Consider the following 26033-nt stretch of genomic DNA (forward strand, 5'->3'; position numbering starts at 1 on the left):
GGGGATCAAGGGTGGTTCTGATTGGGAGGGTCAGGGTCAGCTTTCCAGAGGAAGGGGCAACAGGTGGGGCCTGGCAGAATCAGGAACATTCAATGCGTTCCAGCACTGTTCTCAAGCAGCCTTCAGGCCTTCAGCAGTGCTTGCCCTGATTTCAGTCGGGTCCTGCAAAATGAAACACACCTCTCCACACGGACTTACTGCTGTCGGAAGAGGTTTCTCTGGACGAAAGGAGAAGGTTATATAACGGCCCCCCAGACACACACTCATAAGTCACCAACCCTATTTCAGATGAACTAACATCCCGGCTCAGAGGGCGTGACACTCACTTCCTTCTTCGCCTCTTCCTGCCCGAGTCAAACCACCATGCCCTAAATTACTTTGCCAAGAGTCCCGCATTCACTGTGAAGGGGGCTGTAGCTGCACGCCTTCCTTCTCAAATCTGTAAGGTTTTGTTTGTTTTTGTTTTGACCAAACCTGGCTTGGAAGGCAGAGAGAAAAAAGAACTTCTGTGCTTCCCACAAACAACCCCCAACCAACCAGTCCGCAGACATTAAAAAGACACGCAACAAAACCCCTATCTGATGGTTGGGTTTTTCTGGAACAAGGCCCGCAAACCCCGTCTCCAGATTACTCTAGGCCCACGCATGCAGGTCCACTGAGGACAGGTCACCCGCCTCCCCAGCAGCCCTTGCCAAGCTCAGGGCTGTGGCTCACCTTCTCAGGAAGAAGCAGGCAGGGGTCCTCCCTCCCTGTGTCTCCCAGCCTGGGGCAGCCCCCCCGTAGGCGGGCTGTGGGCTCAGGGAGTGGAGGGGCAACCAGTGTGGATCCACTCACGGAATGTTCTTTCGGTTTCCAGCCAAGGCTGCTGCAGCTGTGGTGGGAGGAGGTAAGTCCCTGCCGCGAGAACCTGCTCCTGGCCCATCCCCAGGCCCTGGGACCTGGGGAGCCGCTGGCCTTGCACCTGCCCCAGGCTTCCTGTACGTTGTAGGGTGGGAGGCGCTGGAATGAGAAAAATGAGGAGCTTCCCTGCTCGCACAGAGGCAGCCCCAGCAGGGGCCCAACCTCCTTGCCCAGCCTCCACCGCGTGACTTCGGATGTGGCTTTGAACTCCTCTGGGTTCAGCTTTCCTTGTGAAAAACAGGCCAAGGCTGCCCGTTCAGGGTTATTGTGAGGGTTACGTAGGATGAGACATGCGCACAGTCTGGACCCAGGAGGTGTGTTAAGGAGAAGCCACTGGCTCAGCGACTCTGGCTTCCGATTGCTCTGCGGTGACGCCGTGGACACCCAGAGTTGGGATCCAAGCAGGGCTCAGACCGTGCTCCCTGCTTTATGCTGGGCCCTGGGTAAGATTTGCTTGTATTAAAGATTTCCTCAGCGAACACAAGAAGCTTGCAAACCTCCGCCCCGCCCCCAACTTAGTTCCAGGATTTTACTAAGGCAGAAACTGAGGCCTTTCCCCAGGAAGGTCCTGCTGAAGATCAGAGGCCCGACCCCCGTGACCCCGCGGCCCTCCCCTCCGCTTTCCCCACCAGCTGTGCCGCCCTTGACTCCTGACTGCGGGCCGTGCCTGGAATCTCTCCCAAGCTCAGGCTTTACCCCTTCTCCAGGCTTCCTGAAGTTCCCCAAGCTTGATGTGTTGTGTGTGTGTGATTTGGGGGTGTGTCCATCTCCCCCTCAACCCAGCTCCTCTCCCCCTACAGCCCTGGCCGTGGGGGCTTCACCGGGGCAGGAATCGCCGCCTCCTCCTTAGCGACCAATTTGATGTTCGCCTGGTGGTCATTCTCCAGTCCGTGAGTAAGTGTCCGGGCGGGAGGAGGGGGGGAGGGTGTGACACACCAGCACAGGATTCAGTCCAGAGGCTAAGCCGGAGGGAGGGCCTGTCTCCTCCTCCAGCTTCGTGGGCATCAGTGTCCCTGGTCCTTTGTGTCTCCCTCACTGTCCCCTCTTCTGGTTGCGGGTGGGTTTGGGGGCACAGGGGGCGTGCAGTGCAGCAGGTGCGCGTTCCCCATCAGCCCTACAAAACCTGCGTCGGGCCCTCCCCTCGCTGGGCCCAGCCTCGTGCTGGGGAGGGAGAGGCAGAGCCCCTCTGCCACTTCTCAGAGGGTCTGTCCTGTCGCTGGTGGAGTCACCACCAGAGTGCGTGTCTGCTCTTCGGGCAGCCATGGGCAGCAGCCCCTCCCCAAAGCAGACCTCCTGGGGTTTCAGGAAGTAGAGGAGGAACAGGACTGGGACGTCTGGCTCTTGGGCCTCCTGAGGGTCCTGGGTTCTCTGACCTCCACTGTCCTGCCGGGAGCTGCCGGGGCTGCCTGTCCCCTTGTGCTCTAACTCCCTTCCTCTCTCCCAGGGGCAGCCGGACTTTCCACGTCATCCAACATCATCCTGGGCTCGGCTGGGTCAGCTTTGGGGGCCTGGTTGTGGGATAGATAAAAGAAACCCCCTTCGTCTCCTCCACCAGAATCCAGTACTGAAGCAGAGAGGGGCCCCCGTGCTGGAGAGGACCCTCCAGGGCCTCAGGATGTCAGTCCCCCAATGACAAGTCCTCTGCCTCCTAAAATTCTTCAAAGAAGCATAGGAAATAAAGACGAGACGCTGAGACCTTCACGAGTGTCCGCACTGCCTTCTTGTTTACCAGGCAGGGCGCAGCGCATCTGCAGAGCCGTGGCTTCGGGTTGGGGGGCAGCAGGAACTCTGTAAGAATGGGCACTGATATCTGCAACAGGAAGCCACGTCTGTTGCAGTCCTGCCACCCAGCTGTGACCCTGGGAAGGTCATGTCTCCCCTTTGAGCCTCAGTTTGCTGCTCTTTGGATGGGATCGTGGATCACATGACTTCAAAGATGTCAGCCAGAGGTAGCATTATAGGATGGCTTGGCCCTGGGGTCAGTTTGAGCCATTGACCCTCAGTTATGAAACACTTTATCCTCAGGGATTATTGACCCCTCCCCTCTCCACCCAAGACTCTGGGTCTGACTGTACCATGAGTCTAGGAACTCAGCAACACTGTCTGCCTGGCCTGGTGGCCTTTGGAGCTCTTCAGGTAGGTAGAGAATTTGCATTTCTCCAGAGAGCTCTGTCCCGGTTGGTGTAGAGCTCAGGGTCCTTAGACTCCAAGGGAGACTGGCCAGAACCTGCAAGGACAGACAGGACTCCCACCCCTGGTGGGGCTCCCAAGAGGCTTGTCGATGCAGAACACTCATCTATCTCCTAAGGCCCACTGGCTGCCTGGCCCTGGATCAGGTGGCAGGCATTCTACGTGTGTTGACCTGGCCTCTGCCACCTGCCTGCCTGCCCATGCAGATAACCCACACCCAGCTTCTGGCAGCCCTGCTTCCACTTGAGACTTGACTCTCAGATCTCATCCTATTGGCTCCAGGACCCCAGCCCAGGTCCCCACTCTGGCCTTCACCCCTGTCTTCCTTTACTGCCCCTCCTCCACCAGGCTCTCTCCCTCGGATGCTGCCTCAGCTCACTCATACAGCTCCCAGCTAGCCTCAAGGGCTCCATCCCAGGCTCTGTGGCTTCAGTGGATCCAAGGGGTCCCTATCTGCTTAGGGTGTGTAACAGAGAAGAACAAACCTGACTCCACAATGGATCTATTCCTTGAGCTCTAACCTTTGTGCTCTATTGCCTGTGCTTAGTCATGCTGGTTCTGCACCTGTTGTAACAGAATATTCCTGTTGCCTGAAATCTACAGGACAGCCCATTCTCAAGGCTCTGACCCTTAAAGGTATAATACTTCTCCATTAAAGCTGGAGAACAGAGAATAACATTTGTCTTCTTGGAGGTTTATAGGAACATTGTGACCAGACCTATGGGGCACAGCTGCAAGAATAAAGGCACCAAGAAGATTGCAACAACCTGCCACACCCCCTCCCCTTTTAGCATAAAAGAAACCTGAATTCTAACTCAGGGAAGATGGTTCTTTGGGACAGGAGTCCCCCATCTTCTCGGTCTGCTGGCTTTCCGAATAAAGTCTCTATTCATCGCCCCAACAACTTGTCTCTCAATTTATTGGCCTGTCGTGTGGCAAGCCAGTGGAGCTTAGATTTGGTAACAGGTGCAGTGTTGGTAGGGGTGGGGGGATGCAAGCACACAGTTGATGGCGTTAAGGGACCTGTGGTCAATTACAGTAATGACCACATTCTCCAAGCCCTTTCGATGTATCTGTACAGCTCCTCTCACCAAGGGCTGGTATTTATTGTCCCTCCCTGAATCTGGGCTGGCCTGCTGGGACAACAAACACACGGACAGAACGGAATGCAGGAGTCAACCCATTTCTTCCAGACGAGGTCCAGACACACGACTGAGCCCAGCTACGATCCACAAAGCCAGCCCACAGCTATCTGCTGATGTATGAGGGAGCCCAGCTGAGACCAGAAGAACCACCTGTCTAAACGGCTGACCCACCGAATCCTGAGCTCTCTCTATATCTTTATTCATTAAATTTGGTGGGCATTTGTTACATACCAATAGCTAAATGATAACCTGACACAATGTGTGCAAGCCATTGAGAGATTCAAGCTATATTGCTTGGAGGAGAGAGAAGACAGACATTAATTGTAGCTATCTGGGAAGACTGCTTGGAGGAGGTGCTGCTTATTTAAGGATTATGTAGCTATAAGTAATAGAATTTTGATTAAAACTGTCTCAGCGTTCAAGGGACTTTTTTGGCTTGCTAACTGAACAATAGAAAAGTCATTTGGCTTCAGGCAAAGTTTGATTCAGCAGCTCAACACTGATGCCAAGGACCTGTTTTTTTCTATCCCTCCTCTCTTTGTTACCCAACACAAGTTTGTGTGCCTGGGGCACAGTGAGGCCAGACAAACCGAAATTTTGGAGTTTGGGGTTTATTGCAGGGCCATGAAAGAACGGGGTGGCTCATGCCCCAAAAAACTGCAACTCCCCAAAGGGTTTCAGCAAAACATTTTTAAAGGCCAGGTGAGGGACGGGCATCCCAGGGCCTGTGATCGGCTCGCACGCAATTCTCTGATTGGTTGATGTGGAGGTAACAGGGCAGTTAACATTATCAGTCCTTACGTGCCAGTAGGTCTGGGGGCTACCTGCTCATGGTCATCAATCTCTTCCATTTGGTGGTGGTTTTTAGCATCTGAAAACCTCAGGAAATATGCACGAGATACTGTTATCTGGGCACTTTAGAGAGGAGCTACAGCAGAGGATACTCGGGAGGTGTCTGTCCCTCCCGGGAAGTCCCTATAGGGTCCTGCTCAGTTACATCTGCTTTCTGAAGCAGCAGCTTCACACTATGGCTGCCGACTCTCATGGTTAACAAGAGGGCTGTTAGCACACGCTGAAGGCTACCTCCTTCTATTTCACGTCTCCCCCCAAAAGAGTATATTTTCAGGAACCTTCTGCTGAAAAGCAAGGAAACTTCCTTCCCAAATATCTCTGGTAAATGTTTCTGTAAGTATCTTATGGACTTCCCCGGTGGCGCAGTGGTTAGAAATCCGCCTGCCAATGCAGGGGACAAGGGTTCGAGCCCTGGTCCGCGAAGATCCCACATGCCGCGGAGCAACTAAGCCCGTGCGCCACAACTACTGAGCCTGCGCTCTCGAGCCCACGAGCCACAACTACTAAGCCCGCGCGCCTAGAGCCCGTGCTCTGCAACAAGAGAAGCCACCGCAATGAGAAGCCCGCGCAGCACAACGAAGAGCAGCCCCCGCTCGCCGCAACTAGAGAAAAGCCCACGCGCCGCAATGAAGGCCCAACACAGCCAAAAATAAATAAATCAATATATTAAAAAAAATAAGCTAAATATGAGTCTTTATTTTTAAAAAACAGATGTTCCTGTAAGTATCTTAAACGGAGTCATCTATTTATTCCTAAACTGGTTACTTTGGCCCAAGGGATGGATGTGATGATTGATTTCACTCAGTCTGGGATCGCGTTTGGAGGCTGGGAGGAGAGCCCAGGCCTCTGATAAACCCAGACTCAGGGCAGGGGCTCCAGTACCCGAAAGAGAAGTAAGTTCCTGTTTCTAAGAGGACAGGAACTTGGGACGCTACGTGGCCGAAGACAGTGACTGTCCCCTACAGACAGCACAAGGCTTGTCCTCTGGCGGAAGACTGGCCCTTGTAGGGGAAACCGGAGCAGTCTCCCGGCCAGGCTGGCTGTGCCTTTCTCTGTCTTTTAAAAATCTTCCTACTGCTTCAGCAATTAGGGAAGAGCATGATGGACCTGAAGCCAGGCCATCGGTAGGTTTTTGTCTTTTTATTCTTTAATGTTACAAAACGGGGTTTTTATGACTTGCTAATGAAAACTAACATTTTACTGCACTTAAATTACCTAAGGTGGGGCATGTTGATAACAGGGGAGGCCGTGCATGTTGGGGAGCAGGGAGTATAGGGGAAATCTCTGCCATGAACCTCAGTTTTGTTCGGAACCTGAAACTGCTCTGAAAGATAAAGTCTATTAAAACAATTACCTAGTAAAGATTTACCTAATATATATTCATTCTAATAATACATTCACACCTGAGAAATATTATTCATTAATAAACGCATTTGTTCTTAAGCATCTGAATGACTACAGATTAGGCTAAAGCTGATTTGGGTCTGACAACCATCCTCTCCTATCATCACAGTCCCTCACTCCCACTCCCAGAAGTAAGTGCTGCTACAATTGGATAAGTATTCGGTTGGCCAAAAATTTCGTTAGGTTTTTCCCGCAAGATGTTATGGAAAAACCCAAACGGGGCTTCCCTGGTGGCGCAGTGGTTGAGAATCTGCCTGCCAATGCAGGGGACACGGGTTCGAGCCCTGGTCTGGGAAGATCCCACATGCCACGGAGTAACTGGGCCCGTGAGCCACAATTACTGAGCCTGCGTGTCTGGAGCCTGTGCTCCGCAAGAAGAGAGGCCGCAATGATGAGAGGCCCGCGCACCGCGATGAAGAGTGGTCCCCACTTGCCGCAACTAGAGAAAGCCCTCGCACAGAAACGAAGACTCAACACAGTCATAAATAAATAAATAAATAAATAAATAAATAAAAGAACGGGAATTTCAAAAAAAAAAAAAGAAAAACCCAAACGAGCTTTTTGGCCAACCCAATACTTTCCATTCTCTTTTTTTTAAATTTATTTATTTATTTATTTATTTATGGCTGTGTTGGGTCTTCCTTTCTGCACGAGGGCTTTCTCTAGTTGTGGCAAGTGGGGGCCATTCTTCATCGCAGTGCGCGGGCCTCTCACTATCGCGGCCTCTCTTATTGCGGAGCACAGGCTCCAGACGCGCAGGCTCAGCAATTGTGGCTCAGGGGCCTAGTCGCTCCGCGGCACGTGGGATCTTCCCAGACTAGGGCTCGAACCCGAGTCCCCTGCATTGGCAGGCAGATTCTCAACCACTGCGCTACCAGGAAAGCCCTCCATTCTCTTTTATAGTGACTTCCTGTGATAGATGATATAGATAGATAGGTAGATAGACGTGAGAGACAGACGACTTCAGAGAACATATTTATTTATTTAAATTCTTAATTAATTAATTAATTTTTGGCAGCGTTGGGTCTTCGTTGCTGCACGCGGGCTTTCTTTTAGTTGCAGCGAGCTGGGGGCTACTCTTCGTTGCAGTGTGCAGGCCTCTCATTAAGGTGGCTTCCCTTGAACGAAGCGGAGCACGGGCTTCATTCGTTGTGGCACGTGGGCTCAGTAGTTGTGGAGCACAGGCTCTAGAGTGCAGGCTCAGTAGTTGTGGCGCACGGGCTTAGCTGCTCCGCGGCATGCGGGATCTTCCCGGACCTGGGCTCGAAGGATTCTTAAGCACTGCATCACCAGGGAAGCCCCAGAGAATACATTTAATGTAGTGCTGTTATATGCATTTTTTATTGATATAGTTTTGTTTTAACTCATACATATTGTTGTGCAGCTCGCCTTTTTCTATTCTATAGGTCTTTCTCATTATTTTTAACTACTGTTTGGCATTCCATGGTTATCATACACCATATTTTATTTAGCCTTTTCTCATTTTACTAATATTCGTGTAGCTTAATGTTAAAAAAAAAGAAGTTTCCTGTTTTGGAGAAATCTCAACTGAAACTTCAGAGCTGAGAACAGGGGGGCACAAGGACCTTTACTTCCAAAGAGCGCTGCTGACCATGCCCCTTGGGGCTAACAGTTCTGTGACTATCAGCCCCTGGCACCTATATCCAGTCTATATGTGGGAGGGCTTGGGAGTCATTGAAAAAGATGCTTTAAAAGCAATTCGTTCAACCAATATTTGCTGAATGCCCACTTGTGCTCTGAGTGCTGTGACACAGGGTTTAATGGGACAGAGACCTCTGTCCTCATGGAGCTTTGATGGGGGCCTGGAGGATGCTTTAGCTTTTCTTGGTCCGGATCTCAGAGCCCCAGCGGTATGCAGTATGAGATCTCTCACACATGCGACAGTTGGGTGCATCCAGGGCTGTCTACCCACAGAGAGTGGGCAGTGGAGGAGAGGTTGGACCACTGGAGCTTGGCAGTGTGAGGAAGCTGCGTTCCTGAGGGTCACATGGAGGCTTGGACAGGCGATGGGGTTCGAGCCATCTTCAGAAGACTCAGCCAAGAGGGTGCCTGCCTAGGTGTGGAGACCCGGGAAGAAATGGATGTAGCAGCGGCAGGGGCAGGGGGCAGGGGGACGGGGAAAGAAAGAGAAAGGGTCCAGAGAACTCAGGTAAAGAGCACAATGGGAGGGCCCCACGGGGAGTTGGCAAAGAACTCCCTGCATGACTCTTTAGCTCATCTGTAAAATGGGGATAACAGGACCTCTTCAGGGGGTTGTTGTGAGGATTAAAATACTTAATACCCGCAAGCACAGTGCTTGGCCCAGAGCAAGAGTCGGGCCCAAAAGTGTCCCCTTGTAGGAGAGCTCTGCGGATGCTGTGGCAATCTGTCTTTGGCGCCCTCTGGTGGGGAAGATTCAAAGTGCCAGCTCTCTGTAGGCTCTTGGACCCTCCGGTCAGCAGGGTTCACTCACCCACAGGGTCCTTGCCAAGGGGAAGCTTCCCCTGGCTGGACACCTCCAATTCTGTCTCCGGCCACCGCTCTCCAGCAATCCACCCATCCTGGGTTCCCCTCGACCTTCTGGGCTGTGTTTATGTCCGAGTTCTCAGCTCTTCCAGCTCTGCCTGCCTGATTCCACATTTGGGCCACGGGAAACAGTCAGGAGCTCTAAAGGAGCAGCTCCCCGCCCAGAGTGGTCCCCTTGCCCTCCGTTTGTTGCAGCAAAAATAGAAATAAAGTCTCCCCTCTCCTGAGAACAAGGAAAATAAAGGCAACAGTGAACAGGCTAGAGAAGAAACATAACCTGGCCTGAAAGAGTTAATCACGCCTAGTTTTATTTTAACTGTTACTAAAACTAGATTTGTAATTCACAAAGCTAATCTATCACTCTTTAACGCTATGTGAATTACATCCTGGCCTGCCTTGTAGCAAATCACCCTTTGTAGTATTTGCATTTCAAAAAGAAGCTCACCTGCCAATAACCCTGAGACAAAGGGACCCAATTACGGGGCTGTCTGATGCCAGTTGTGACTATTTTGAAATAATGCAGGAAGAAGAAGAATGCAAGACCTTCACTGTTTTGATGCTTATCATATATCCCGGACTGCAAGCCCCACATATAAAATCTTCTCAGAGTCCTGAGGTGGGAGTGGGGGAGGGGTGGGGGAGGGGAGGGGTGGGGAGGGGTGGGGAGGCATGGGGAGGGGAGGCGACGGGAGGGGAGGGGTGAGGGAGGGGTGGGGAGGGGAGGGGTGGGGAGGGGAGGGGAGGGGAGGGGTGATGTGGCATGGGAGCTGACAACCCCTCCCTTCCCCCCGCCCACGGCACACACCACTAATCAAGAACAGTCTTCTCCACTGAGCCCCAGTAAGGCTCCGTATCTTTTCCAATGCAGTGCTCCAAGCACGATCATCAGTGGTTCATAATGGTGCTGGAAATCATGCCATTCTTCACTTTCCTCTTCTAACATACACCCCCTTCTTCTCACTCCCTGTCAGCTGCCCACTTCCACATGTCTTCTCCTCCTTCCTTCTCTACCTCTACATGCCCAAATCCTCTCCATCCCTAAATGCCAAGCACCTTTTAGAAAGCACATTCCAACCTCCTAACCTCCCAAACTAGCAGTTATCTCTCTCTCCGATTTTATTTTGCAACTTTCTAATATCTTCTGCCTTAAATTATGGGTATGGTCATCTCACGTCCTCTGGTGGATGTGATACTTCTTAGGGGCTAGAACGGTATTTTGTTCATCTGGATATTTCCTAGAGACTGACCCAGACTCTTTCCCAAAAAGAGGAAGAATAAAGATTTGCTAAACTGAATTGGCACCCTCAAAGATGGTTAAAAGCATGAAGGATTTAAAGGGGAAATAATCTTGCCAGAATAGCTCCCATTTATTGAGTACTTACACTCGCTAGGCGATCCGTCAGCATTAGCTCGTTTAATTCGGTGATTACCCTATGGCGTAGGTAGCGTTATTACTCCCAATTTACAAATGAGGACATTGAAACCAGAGATACTAAGTAACATGCCGAAAGCTAAGCCACTAAGCAGCAGCCAAGAAGCATTCAAACGCTCGAAGTGTGGTCCCGGAGCCCATAGGCCTAACCGCCACTCTATGCTAATCTTTACCAGGTACATGTGCTGATATTAATGTCAGGATCAACAGCAGCTAACATTTAGGAAGTGCCACCTGGCTTTCTAAACTCCTCACACGTAATAACTTATTTCACCTTAATAAGAACTTAAGAAGTCGCTACTGTAATAACTGCCATTTAACAAATGAAAAAACTGAGGCACAAAGACACTAAATAACATGCTCAATGGTACACAGCTGGGATTTAAGCCCAGGCAGGACTTAAGTACCACACTCTTTTATTTCTCTACAAGCAGGGTAATCATTTTACATGCTAAACTTATTATGCCCATTTCATGGAAGAAACTAAGACTCTAACCTGCCAATATTAAGTAGCCTGCCCAAGTCAAAAAGAAAGGGGCTATCTGATATTTGACATCAGACAGTGTCAAGAGGTTTTGGAGAACAACTCTCACCACAGTGTTCCAAAAGTGGCAGCAGCCAGTTGGTCACTAGATGCTCGTGGTATTCTCTGTTGCATGAGGCCTTGGGACCAACAATTACTCCTCCCTCCCCTTCCTCCCTCCCTCAAGCCTTGCTTTAAAAATTCCCCACTCAATGTTGGGAGATGCCTACAAATTCCCTGATGTCTCAACCTGGTAATGGATGACATGCTGGACTGTAGGAATATCCAGGCCCCGAGCTGCCACATCTGTCGCCAGGAGAACACAACTGTGGTGGAGAGAGAAAGCTCATTAATAATAACTAACGGCTATCATTAATCAAATTCTACCACCAACTGAGTACTCTAAACACGACAATCCTTACAAACACTCTACGAGACAATACTATTACATATGTCCCTTTGACAGATAAAGAAGCTGAGGCTCAGAGAGATTAACTTCCCAAGGTATATATATGGCTATTCAGTTGTGGAGCCAGGATCCAAACCTGGGTTTCACTGGCCGCAATCGACAAGCCACACTCTGCAATAATAAAGACTACCTCCAGTGCATTAAATGGGGCCATACTCTAGGTCGGTGACCTCATCTCCTATCACCCTCCCACTTAATTCTCTCCAGTCGCACAGGCGTCCTTGCTCTCCTCGCTCTTCCTCAAACATGCCAAACCTGCTCTTGCCTCCCAGCCTGTGCACTTAGTGCACCTTAGGCCATAAAGGTCTTCCTCAGATATTCACATTTCCTTACTTTCTTCCACTCTCTGCTCAAATCTCACCTTATGAGAAAAGCCTCCCAGACCACACACCCACAGTCTGCACAACTCCCTATATAACTTTACTTCTTAGCACTTAGCACCACTTGACGAACTGCATACTTACTTTTCAGTTTATTACCTCCCTCCCCTGGGATGTAAACTCCATGAGAGCAGGGACTTTGCACTACTCACTATTCTATTACCAGCCCCTAGAACACTGCCAGGTTCACAGCAAGCACTCAATAATATGTACTGGGTGATGTTTCTTAATGTATGTGTAGTTTGAGGGGAGTCAAAATCACCTGAGGCATGTCTTAAAAACAAGATTTTAGGCACTTCAGGGTCCCCACTTCCTGTATCTCTGAGAAAGGGCTGCGGCATATGATGCAAACTAAAGTTTGTAAAATATTAAACCACCGCTCTAAGTCAAGGTCAGCAAACTTTTTCTGTCCAGGGCCAGAGAGTAAACTATTTTTGGCTTCATGGGTGACGTCTGTTGAAACTACTCAACTCTGCCATTATAGCACAAAAACAGCTATAGACGATACATAAATAGGCCTCGCTGTGTTCCGATAAAACTTTACTTATAAAAACAGGCACCAAGCCAGATCTGGCCCATGGGCTATAGTTTGCCAACTCCTGATCCAATGAACCACTAACTCTACTTACTAACATTCAGAGGGAAGTGAACCACTTGTTCTTGAAACTAATCTGTAACCGGTAACCTTACAAAACAATGTGGGCAGAAGCCAATTTAAAGCCCAGCTTCCCAGGCCCTCATTTTGACAATCTGCCCCGTGCTGCCTGCCTGACCATCAGTCTGGCCCAAGAGCAGATGGACACGACAGGGTGAGCTCCACAGTCTGACAGGCTGGTCTGAGGCCCAGCTCTACCACTTCCAAGCTGAGAAACCTTGGGCAAGTTTATGTGCTTTTCTAAACCTTACTTTTTTTATCTATAAAATAAGAATAATGACAAGTGGTAAGTATTAAAGCTAACATTTAGCAAGCTCATACCATGTGCCAAGCACTGTTCCAAACACTTCAAATGCATAAATTCACTTACTCCTCAGAGCAACCCTCTGCCATAACTTCTATTATTACACTGATTATGAGAAAACTGAAACACAAAGTAATCTGACCAGCTAGAAGTGACACAGCCAGGATTTGATCTCAAGCAGTCCGCTTCCAGTCTGTGCTCTTAACCATGACTCTATTCTTCTTCTCAAGGATGTTACAAGTGAATGAATGTAATAATGTATCTAAAATGCAAGCACAATACTTAATCTGTTGTTAAGTGTTCAATAATAATAGGTATTATTGTCACCATTACTCATTATTAAAGAAGTTTCTGTTGGGCATTCCCAGCAACCAAATGTACTAGATGAGAGTAAGCCTGCCTCACGCTGTGCAAAAAAAAAAGGCTACCTTCTACCGATAAGGCTCCCACGAGAGAAGGTAGCTTCCCACCATCCTGGCGACCTAGACCCAATGGCTAATCTGTGCACAGGCCTGACTTACTCCTCCAGATGGGCAAACTGCTCCAGGTTTCTGAGCCTCTGCTTCTGGTGCATGCAGGCATGTAGGGTCAGTGGCATGATATCCAGGACTTTGAGGAGCCCAGAGAGGCGTTTGATGCAGGAGATACTGTTGGCAAACACTAAGGTGCGGCCTGGATACTGCATCAGGAAGTAGTACAGATGTAAGTCTTTCTCATCAGTCTCACAATGGATCTTGGTCTCTGTCAGTGTCTCTACCGTGGCCTCCTTTCTTGTGAGGTCGATGACCTTGGGCTTGCCCCTCATGCCAATCTTCTGCATGAGGAGGTCAAGTTTGGCAGTTTTGTCGATTTTCTTAGCGTGCTTCTTGTGAAGGATTCGAGCAGGAGCCTGATGTACCAGGGTCAGCGTGGCCGAAAAAACAAGTGTCTGTCTCTTTGGGTTGTACTGGGAATCACTGAGCATCTCTAGCAGCTTTGAGGGCTCAGCAAAGTGGCCTTTCTCAACCATGCGGTCAGCCTCATCGACCACCAGGCACCTACGGATCCAGACAGACCCACATCACCTGGTTAGCAGCAGGGAAGAGGAGTCATCCACAGCATACTCTACCACCCCACCACCCCCAGGGCCCTCAACCAATCTCCCTCACACATGCTCGGTTTTCTAAAGGCCCAAGTCTGGCTAGTACCACACCATGGCACTTTGTAACAGGGAGAAGGCACTGCACACTGTACCATGTCACCTCAGGTCCGCTTCAGAACAGGGGGTGGGGGCAAGGGGGAGGTACTGTTTCTCACCTGAGCTGCCGAAGGTTGCTCAAATGAGGGTGCTTTTCTTTAACTAGCTCCCACAGCCGGCCTGGAGTGGCAATCACAATCTCAGGCTGACGGTTCAGCATCCTCTGCTGTTTCTGTGTGGACAGTCCACCAACCAAAATAGCAGTTTTAATGCCTACGGTACACAAAATATAAGGGACACTGTTATTCAGATTGATTGCTTATTTCTTCCAACGCTGACACAGGCGCCCCCAGATTAGTAAAGGCTGCCAGTCACCAGCACAGCTCCCCTCTCCAGGGGGGTGCTAAGAGCTGGCTTGCCCTGTTGATGCCATTGCTAGAGGGCTTACCAGGTCTTCCATGATCTAGGCCCTGACTATTTCCCCAACCTCATTTTTTTCTACTCTTTCCCCTCCAACCACACCAGTAGGGCTGGATTTGAACCAAGGCATGGTGACATCCAAAGCTCTGGAAAAAACGAGCAGTGGTGCACCACAGTACTGGGAAAGATGTAACTTGTAGCTGTGACACACCTCCCCTAGGAGTTCCTGCCCATGCCCCTCAATTAAAATTAAACTGAATCTCCTCTGATGGCTAGTGTTCTCTTCTCTCTAGTGGAGGACTGCGCAAGGTAGACAGTATGGAAGGAACACAAAGGATCATGCAAGCAAAGCGCTTAGTAAAGTGCCTTGTAATACACAGTCAGAGCTTGATAAGTAACTGTTCCTTTTACTATAAAATTGAAACCCCGACTCTGCAGCCTTTCCCAAAGAATTCCCTGAAAAAGTTAAGTTCTAATGCCCTAAGGCAGGAGTCAGCAAACCTTTCCAACAGTAAACATTTTTGGCCCTGTGGGCTAAATGGTCTCTGTACAATTACTACCTCTATTCCACTCCGCATTGGTGATGCAAAAGTGACCATAGACATATGTAAATAAGTGGGTGTGGCAGCACTTTATTTACAAAAAAGAAAACCCAAACAGTGGTTTGCCAAACGCTGCCCCAAGTATCTACTGTATCCAGTAAGTTAACCAATTTCCTATGCAGCTAGAATAGCATTAGCTATGTGTTATCCTTGGGAGAATAAAGAATGTGTCAAACAGTTTTCTGTCGGGCTTAATTCTCTGGCAGGAGAGAAAGATTCCCCCTAGAGGGCGGGCACAGCTGATTCACCTCTGCCACCCCAGCTACTGGAATCCTTTCAGGCAACATTTATTAAACGGAATTAAACCTCACCTGTAAACTTGGCCACAGCATCAATGTGTTGTTTGACTTGAACGGCTAGCTCTCGAGTGGGAGCCAGAACCAGTCCAAGCGGAGGACGCCTTGGATGTGCAATTCTGCCACCCAATTCTTGTTTGAACTTTCTAGTCTGCTCTTCATCAAGCTTGTCCTCCTTGTTTTCATCCTGTTTGGGAATGGCCGTCTCCCTGATCAGGGAAGAAGGTCCTTCACCGGCATCATCATCATCATCATCACAGGAGGGCAGCACCTGGTTTGAGACTGTAGCTCCAATCTTGCCTCTTGCCTGGCTGCGTGGTGCTCTAGCCTTCGCTCCAGCCTCCCTGGGCAGTGCTTCCAATCTCAACAGGCAAAGCTCCAGACTCAGTTCCAGCCCTGCCTGGTGATCCTGTCTCAACTCCAGCCTCATTACTGGTCTCCCCAAGTGGTGCTCCTGTGTTACTTAGAGCTGGGATAGGCTTCTTCTTCACCTGCCACTGCAGCACTGCATGAATCATTGGAATGGCAAAGGCAAGAGTTTTCCCACTTCCTTAGAAGCAGAACAACAAACAAACAAAAACAGTGTCAATCAACAGACGTACATACTTTTGCCTGAGGTTCTATCCTTTACACGGAATGAGGGACCCTGACATAGCCAAGTGCCACCCTGACCAATCCAAAGCTCCTTCTACCCTACACAGGTACAGCACCCCTACAGCTCTGCAACCAGAGGGCACCTGTAATTAGGAGTCTGAGGAAAAGTCTGACAGACTGGCATTGCGGGCTGAGGTCACCAATAAACTACAGACAAATGTCCAAACAATGAAACCCTAAAGAGATGGGCAAGTTGTGTGTGTGTGTGTGTGTTTGTTGCTGTTGTGAAGGAACACAAAATTGAAGGGTAAGGAATGAACATCTGTACAATACTTTCCCAAAACCTTTCTCTGGTGGGGAAGGAGGGAGTAAAAGAAAATTTTCTTAGTTTTCGAGAAAACGTTAAAACTTCTGTCTATGCTTGAACATTTTCAAACTAGCCTTTGAACGTATATGGAGCCCAAGTATTCACACCATCTGTGTGGACAAAAACAAACAAACAAAACGAAACACTTCAAGCTGAGAATTTAAAGTGGTTCCAAAATTAAAATGCCTCAAGCAGAAGCAAATAAGTGATCTCTTTATGAAGAAACTTTTATCACAGAACTCAAAGAACTCTCAGAGGTAATTTTCAGAGGAAAATGAGCATCTCTCAGGAACGAGGTACTATAAGCAAGAACTATAACAACAACAAAAAAGAAAGCAAAAACAAACTCATAAAACTTCAGATAAGAAAAACAGCACTTTTCATCAGAAACAACAAATGCTACAAAACAGTGCAATGACATCTTTATCTGAAGACCTGGGGAAAAAAATCTGACAATCTACAACTCTACACTTAGCAAAAATCTCTTTCAAAACAAAATGCAAACTAAAGACTTTTGTAGGTATACAAAAGCTAAAAGAATTTATCATCAGCAGACCTGGTATACAAGAAATATTAAAGGAAGTCTTTCATGTAAAACAAAAGATGATATTCGCTGAAAATCTGGATCAACACGAAGGAATGAAGAGCACCAGAAACGGTGACATGGATAAATATTAAAAATGTCTTTTTTTTATTAAAACTTCTTTAAAAAATAATGGATTATTTAAAGCAAAAATAATAAAAATGTATTTGGGGATTTCTAACACATAAAGTATAAAACAAAAAGCACAAAGCAAAGAAAAAATGGCATTATACTCTTGTTAACGTTCTTGTACTATATGTAAAGTAGTATATTATCACTTGAAGGCAGAGTATGATATACTAAAGACATCATCTGCGAACCCAAAAGCAACCTCCAAAAGGACATAACAAAGAGTTATAGCTAATAAGACAATAAAAAGATAAAATGGTATCACAAATATTCAATCCAAAAGAAGGTAGAAGAGTAACAAAGGAATAAACAATAGTTGGGAAAAATAGAAAACAAATAGCAAAAGAGATTAAAGCCCAACCATTATCAATAATCACATGAAATGTAAACGACCTCAACACAATTAAAAGACAGATAGTTGGATTAAACAGCAAGACCCAATTGTATGCTGCCTATAAGAAACTCGCTTTGAATAGAAAGATATAAATAGGACAAAAGTACAAGTATGGAAAAAGACACACCATGCTAACATTAATCAAAATAAAGCTGGAAAAGCTACATTAATAACCTGACAAAGGAGATTTTAGAACACAGAATACTTCAGGGAAAAAGAGGGCCATTTCATAATGAAAAAAGTGAATTCATTTAGAGGATACAATAGTCCTAAACATTTATGCATCTAATAACAGGGTTTCAACATTCACAAAACAAAAACTAACTGAACTGCAAGTAGAAAACTATCACTCAAGAAAAAATAAAAATATTGCTAATATGGTAAAGTAATTAAGTTCATAATTAAAAACCATCCTATACAGAAAAGTGCAAGCACAGATGAATTCTACCAAATATTTAAGGAAGGAAAATGCCAATTCTATACACACTCTTTCAGAAAATTGAAGGGAATACTTCAACTCACTCTGAGGCCTGCATTACTCTGATTCCAAAATCAGTCAAAGACATTACAAGAAGACAAAACTACAAACCAATATCCTATTAACAGAAATTCAAAAACCATTAACAAAATTTTAGCAAATCAAATCCAACAATGTACAAATAATACACTGTGACTAAGTTCAGTTTATCATCATTATCAACAAACTGAAAATTAAAAAAACATATATCTCAATATGCGCAGAAAAGGCATTTAAAAGAACACAGTAACCATTCCTGACAAAAATCTTTCTGCAAACTAGAAACAGAAGAGAATTTTCTCAACCTGACAGAGGACAAATAGGGAAAAACCTACTGCTAACATCACACTTAATGATGAAACACTGAATATCTTTCCCCAAAGATCAGGAACGAAGCAATGATGCCCACTATAGCACTTCAATTCCAACTGTACTGGAGTTTTAGCCAGTGCAACACATAAGACAAAAATAAACAAAAGGCACCCAGACTGGATGAATAATCATCTTTGAAGAAAATCCTATGTAATCTTCAAGAAACCAGTTGATGGTACCAAGTTGCAGGATACAAGATCAATATACAAATATGCAGATTTCTATTTATTAGCATCAGAAATAGGAAATCTTAAATTACCATTTGCAAAAGCATCGAAAATATGAAATACTTAAGGATAAATCTAATAGATGTGCATACACTGAAAACTACAAAGCACTGCTAAGAAAAACTGAAGACCTAAAAAAAATGGAGAGCTATACCACATTCATGGACTGGAAGATTCTATATTGTCCAGATGTCATGTCCTCAGTTGGCTCTATAACCAATGCAATCCCAATCCGAATACCAGCTGACTTTTTGGTAGAAATTGAAAAACTGACTTTAAAATTCACCTTGAAATGCCAAGGGCCTAGAATAGCCAAAATAAGTTTTAAAAAGCAAAACTGGAGAACTTATAGTACCTGATTTTAAGACTTATTCTAGAGTCAGCTCTACCCACCACCAGAGCCTCCCATCAAGCCTCTTAGATAGCCTCAACCACCAGAGGGCAGAGAGCAGAAGCAAGAAAAACTACAATCCTGCAGCCTGTGGAACAAAAACCACAGTTACAGGAAGACAGAGAAGATGAAAAGGCAGAGGGCTATGTACCAGATGAAGGAACAAGAAAAAACCCCAGAAAAACAACTAAATGAAGTGGAGATAGGCAACCTTCCAGAAAAAGAATTCAGAATAATGATAGTGAAGATGATCCAGGACCTCGGAATAAGAATGGAGGCAAAGATTGAGAAGATGCAAGAAATGAGTAACAAAGACCTAGAAGAATTAAAGAACAAACAAACAGAGATGACCAATACAATAACTGAAATGAAAACTACACTAGAAGGAATCAATAGCAGAATAACTGAGGCAGAAGAACGGATAAGTGACCTGGAAGACAGAATGGTGGAATTCACTGCTGCGGAACAGACTAAAGAAAAAAGAATGAAAAGAAATGAAGACAGCCTAAGAGACCTCTGGGACAACATTAAACGCAACAACATTTGCATTATAGGGGTCCCAGAAGGAGGAGAGAGAAAGGACCAGAGAAAATATTTGAAGAGATTATAGTCGAAAACTTCCCTAACATGGGAAAGGAAATAGCCACCCAAGTCCAGGAAGCGCAGAGAGTCCCATACAGAATAAACCCAAGGAGAAACACGCCGAGACACACAGTAATCAAATTGGCAAAAATTAAAGACAAAGAAAAATTATTGAAAGCAGCAAGGGAAAAACGACAAATAACATACAAGGGAACTCCCATAAGGTGAACAGCTGATTTCTCAGCAGAAACTCTGCAAGCCAGAAGGGAGTGGCATGATATACTTAAAGTGATGAAAGGGAAGAACCTACAACCAAGATTACTCTACCCGGCAAGGATCTCATTTAGATTGGATGGAGAAAGCAAAAGCTTTACAGACAAGCAAAAGCTAAGAGAATTCAGCACCACCAAACCAGCTATACAACAAATGCTAAAGGAAATTCTCTAAGTGGGAAACACAAGAGAAGAAAAGGACCTACAAAAACAAACCCAAAACAATTAAGAAAATGGTCATAGGAACATACATATCGATAATTACCTTAAACGTGAATGGATTAAATGCCCCAACCAAAAGACACAGACTGGCTGAATGGATACAAAAACAAGACCCATATATATGCTGTCTACAAGAGACCCACTTTAGACCTAGGGACACATACAGACTGAAAGTGAGGGGATGGAAAAAGATATTCTATGCAAATGGAAATCAAAAGAAAGCTGGAGTAGCTATACTCATATCAGATAAAATAGACTTTAAAATAAAGAATGTTACAAGAGACAAGGAAGGACACTACATAATGGTCAGGGGATCAATCCAAGAAGAAGATATAACAATTATAAATATATATGCACCCAACATAGGAGCACCTCAATACATAAGGCAACTGCTAACAGCTATAAAAGAGGAAATCGACAGTAACACAATAATAGTGGGGGACTTTAACACCTCACTTACACCAATGGACAGATCATCCAAAATGAAAATAAATAAGGAAACAGAAGCTTTAAATGACACAATAGACCAGATAGATTTAATTGATATATATAGGACATTCCATCCAAAAACAGCAGATTACATGTTCTTCTCAAGTGCGCACGGAACATTCTCCAGGATAGATCACATCTTGGGTCACAAATCAAGCCTCAGTAAATTTAAGAAAATTGAAATCATATCAAGCATCTTTTCTGACCACAACGCTATGAGATTAGAAATGAATTACAGGGAAAAAAACGTAAAAAAGACAAACACATGGAGGCTAAACAATACGTTACTAAATAACCAAGAGATCACTGAAGAAATCAAAGAGGAAATAAAAAAATACCTAGAGACAAATGACAATGAAAACACGATGACCCAAAACCTATGGGATGCAGCAAAAGCAGTTCTAAGAGGGAAGTTTATAGCTATACAAGCCTACCTAAAGAAACAAGAAAAATCTCAAGTAAACAATCTAACCTTACACCTAAAGAAACTAGAGAAAGAAGAACAAACAAAACCCAAAGTTAGCAGAAGGAAAGAAATCATAAAGATCAGAGCAGAAATAAATGAAATAGAAACAAAGAAAACAATAGCAAAGATCAATAAAACTAAAAGTTGGTTCTTTGAGAAGATAAACAAAATTGATAAGCCATTAGCCAGACTCCTCAAGAAAAATAGGGAGAGGACTCAAATCAATCAAATCAGAAATGAAAAAGGAGAAGTTACAACAGACACCGCAGAAATACAAAGCATCCTAAGAGACTACTACAAGCAACTTTATGCCAATAAAATGGACAACATGGAAGAAATGGACAAATTCTTAGAAAGGTATAACCTTCCAAGACTGAACCAGGAAGAAACAGAAAATATGAACAGACCAATCACAAGTAATGAAATTGAAACTGTGATTAAAAATCTTCCAACAAACAAAAGCCCAGGACCAGATGGCTTCACAGGTGAATTCTATCAAACATTTAGAGAAGAGCTAACACCCATCCTTCTCAAACTCTTCCAAAAAATTGCAGAGGAAGGAACACTCCCAAACTCATTCTATGAGGCCACCATCACCCTGATACCAAAACCAGACAAAGACACTACAAAAAAAGAAAATTACAGACCAATATCACTGATGAATACAGATGCAAAAATCCTCAACAAAATACTAGCAAACAGAATCCAACAACACATGAAAAGGATCATACACCACGATCAAGTGGGATTTATCCCAGGGATGCAAGGATTCTTCAATATACGCAAATCAATCAATGTGATACACCATATTAACAAATTGAAGGAGAAAAACCATATGATCATCTCAATAGATGCAGAAAAAGCTTTTGACAAAATTCAATACCCATTTCTGATAAAAACTCTCCAGAAAGTGGGCGTAGAGGGAACCTACCTCAACATAATAAAAGCCATATATGACAAAGCCACAGCAAACATGATTCTCAATGGTGAAAAACTGAAAGCATTTCCTCTAAGATCAGGAACGAGACAAGGATGTCCACTCTCACCACTATTATTCAACATAGTTCTGGAAGTCCTAGCCACGGCAATCAGAGAAGAAAAAGAAATCAAAGGAATACAAATTGGAAAAGAAGTAAAACTGTCACTGTTTGCGGATGACATGATACTATACATAGAGAATCCTAAAACTGCCACCAGAAAACTGCTAGAGCTAATTAATGAATATGGTAACGTTGCAGGATACAAAATGAATGCCCAGAAATCTCTTGCATTCCTATACACTAATGATGAAAAATCTGAAAGAGAAATTATGGAAGCACTCCCGTTTACCATTGCAACAAAAAGAATAAAATACCTAGGAATAAACCTACCTAGAGAGACAAAAGACCTGTATGCAGAAAACTATAAGACACTGATGAAAGAAATTAAAGATGATACCAACAGATGGAGAGATATACCATGTTCTTGGATTGGAAGAATCAACATTGTGAAAATGACTATACTACCCAAAGCAATCTACAGATTCAATGCAATCCCTATCAAATTACCAATGGCATTTTTTACGGAGCTAGAACAAATCATCTTAAAATTTGTATGGAGACACAAAAGACCCCGAATAGCCAAAGCAGTCTTGAGGGAAAAAAATGGACCTGGAGGAATCAGACTCCCTGACTTCAGACTATACTACAAAGCTACAGTAATCAAGACAATATGGTACTGGCACAAAAACAGAAACATAGATCAATGGAACAAGATAGAAAGCCCAGAGATTAACCCACGCACCTATGGTCAACTTATCTATGACAAAGGAGGCAAAGATATACAATGGAGAAAAGACAGTCTCTTCAATAAGTGGTGCTGGGAAAACTGGACAGCTACATGTAAAAGAATGAAGTTAGAATACCCCGTAACACCATACACAAAAATAAACTCAAAATGGATTAGAGACCTAAATATAAGACTGGACACTATAAAACTCTTAGAGGAAAACATAGGAAGAACACTCTTTGACATAAATCACAGCAAGAACTTTTTTGATCCACCTCCTAGTGTAATGGAAATAAAAACAAAAATAAACAAATGGGACCTAATGAAACTTCAAAGCTTTTGCACAGCAAAGGAAACCATAAACAAGACGAAAAGACAACCCTCAGAATGGGAGAAAATATTTGCAAATGAATCAACGGACAAAGGATTAATCTCCAAAATATATAAACAGCTCATTCAGCTCAATATTAAAGAAACAAACACCCCAATCCAAAAATGGGCAGAAGACCTAAATAGACATTTCTCCAAAGAAGACATACAGACGGCCACGAAGCACATGAAAAGATGCTCAACATCACTAATTATTAGAGAAATGCAAATCAAAACTACAATGAGGTATCACCTCACTCCTGTTAGAATGGGCATCATCAGAAAATCTACAAACAACAAATGCTGGAGAGGGTGTGGAGAAAAGGGAACCCTCTTGCACTGTTGGTGGGAATGTAAATTGATACAGCCACTATGGAGAACACTATGGAGGTTCCTTAAAAAACTAAAAATAGAATTACCATATGACCCAGCAGTCCCACTACTGGGCATATACCCAGAGAAAACCATAATTCAAAAAGACACATGCACCCGAATGTTCATTGCAGCACTATTTACAATAGCCAGGTCATGGAAGCAACCTAAATGCCCATCAACAGACGAATGGATAAAGAAGTTGTGGTACATATATACAATGGACAATTACTCAGCCATAAAAAGGAACGAAATTGAGTCATTTGTTGAGACGTGGATGGATCTAGAGACTGTCATACAGAGTGAAGTAAGTCAGAAAGAGAAAAACAAATATCGTATATTAATGCATGTATGTGGAACCTAGAAAAATGGTACAGATGAGCCAGTTTGCAGGGCAGAAGTTGAGACACAGATGTAGAGAATGGACATATGGACACCAAGGGGGGAAAACTGCGGTGGGGTGGGGATGGTGGTGTGCTGAATTGGGCGATTGGGATTGACATGTATACACTGATGTGTATAAAATTGATGCCTAATAAGAACCTGCAGCATAAGAGTGATATGGGGGGGAAAAGTCAAAGTTGGGTTCAAATCCCAAATCTTACTCATCTGAACTCAAGTTTTCTAATTTGTAAAATGGGAATAAGAATGGTTACCTTAGAGAAAAAGAAAGGGACTGAGAAAATATTTGAAGAGATTATAGTTGAAAACTTCCCTAATATGGGAAAGGAAATAGTTAACCAAGTCCTGGAAGCACAGAGAGTCCCATACAGGATACACCCAAGGAGAAACACGCCAAGACACATATTAATCAAACTGTCAAAAATTAAATATAAGGAAAACATATTAAAGGCAGCAAGGGAAAAACAACAAATAACACACAAGGGAATCCCCATAAGGTTAACATCGGATCTTTCAGCAGAAACTCTGCAAGCCAGAAGGGAGTGGCAGGATATACTTAAAGTGATGAAGGAGAAAAACCTACAACCAAGATTACTCTACCCAGCAAGGATCTCATTCAGATTCGATGGAGAAATTAAAACCTTTACAGACAAGCAAAAGCTGAGAGAGTTCAGCACCACCAAACCAGCTTTACAACAAATGCTAAAGGAACTTCTCTAGGCAAGAAACACAAGAGAAGGAAAACACCTACAATAACAAACACAAAACATTTAAGAAAATGGGAATAGGAACATACATATCGATAATTACCTTGAATGTAAATGGATTAAATGCTCCCACCAAAAGACACAGGCTGGCTGAATGGATACAAAAACAAGACCCATATATATGCTGTCTACAAGAGACCCACTTCAGACCTAGAGACACATACAGACTGAAAGTCAGGGGATGGAAAAAGATATTCCATGCAAATGGAAATCAAAAGAAAGCTGGAGTAGCAATTCTCATATCAGACAAAATAGACTTTAAAACAAAGACTATTACAAGAGACAAAGAAGGACACTATATAATGATCAAGGGATCGATCCAAGAGGAAGGTATAACAATTGTAAATATTTATGCACCCAACATAGGAGCACCTCAATACATAAGGCAAATACTAACAGCCATAAAAGGGGAAATCGACAGCAACACAATCATAGTAGGGGACTTTAACACCCCACTTTCACCAATGGACAGATCATCCAAAATGAAAATAAATAAGGAAACACAAGCTTTAAATGATACATTAAACAAGATGGACTTAATTGATATTTATAGGACATTCCACCCAAAAACAACAGAATACACATTTTTCTCAAGTGCGCATGGAACATTCTCCAGGATAGATCATATCTTGGGTCACAAATCAAGCCTTGGTAAATTTAAGAAAATTGAAATCGTATCAAGTATCTTTTCCGACCACAACGCTATGAGACTAGATATCAATTACAGGAAAAGATCTGTAAAAAATACAAACACATGGAGGCTACACAATACATTACTTAATAACGAAGTGATCACTGAAGAAATCAAAGGGGAAATCAAAAAATACCTAGAAACAAATGACAATGGAGATACGACGACCCAAAACCTATGGGACGCAGCAAAAGCAGTGCTAAGAGGGAAGTTTATAGCAATACAAGCCTACCTCAAGAAACAGGAAACATCTCGAATAAACAACCTAACCTTGCACCTAAAGCAATTAGAGAAAGAAGAACAAAAAAACCCCAAAGCCAGCAGAAGGAAAGAAATTATAAAGATCAGGTCAGAAATAAATGAAAAAGAAATGAAGGAAACAATAGCAAAAATCAATGAAACTAAAAGCTGGTTCTTTGAGAAGATAAACAAAATTGATAAACCATTAGCCAGACTCATCAAGAGAAAAAGGGAGAAGACTCAGATCAATAGAATTAGAAATGAAAAAGGAGAAGTAACCACTGACACTGCAGAAATACAAAAGATCATGAGAGATTACTACAAGCAACTCTATGCCAATAAAATGGACAACCTGGAAGAAATGGACAGATTCTTAGAAATGCACAAACTGCCGAGACTGAACCAGGAAGAAATAGAAAATATGAACAGACCAATCACAAGCACTGAAATTGAAACTGCGATGAAAAACCTTCCAACAAACAAAAGTCCAGGACCAGATGGCTTCACAGGTGAATTCTATCAAACATTTAGAGAAGAACTAACAC

The 26033-nt window shown here is 44.5% G+C and overlaps 2 protein-coding genes across 2 annotated transcripts in view; one reads left to right on the top strand and one right to left on the bottom strand.

The window, feature by feature from the left end:
* The window catches only part of LOC132359950 (ATP-dependent RNA helicase DDX24-like), a 49339-nt gene that overhangs the window by 13225 nt on the left and 10081 nt on the right, over positions 1–26033 (bottom strand). The window contains 6 exon segments of the mRNA XM_059914885.1: positions 715–999; positions 11223–11298; positions 13302–13817; positions 14077–14230; positions 15291–15643; positions 15645–15825. Coding sequence (XP_059770868.1) covers positions 715–999; positions 11223–11298; positions 13302–13817; positions 14077–14230; positions 15291–15643; positions 15645–15825 — 1565 coding nt within the window.
* Positions 1–26033, top strand: part of LOC132359955 (interferon alpha-inducible protein 27-like protein 2A) — a 68852-nt gene that overhangs the window by 677 nt on the left and 42142 nt on the right. Inside the window, exon 2 of the mRNA XM_059914916.1 lies at positions 857–886. Within this exon, the coding sequence (XP_059770899.1) occupies positions 857–886 (30 nt within the window). The remainder of the gene's footprint in view (positions 1–856; positions 887–26033) is intronic.

The sequence above is a fragment of the Balaenoptera ricei genome, chromosome 2, assembly GCF_028023285.1.
Source record: "Balaenoptera ricei isolate mBalRic1 chromosome 2, mBalRic1.hap2, whole genome shotgun sequence".
NCBI lineage: Eukaryota > Metazoa > Chordata > Mammalia > Artiodactyla > Balaenopteridae > Balaenoptera > Balaenoptera ricei.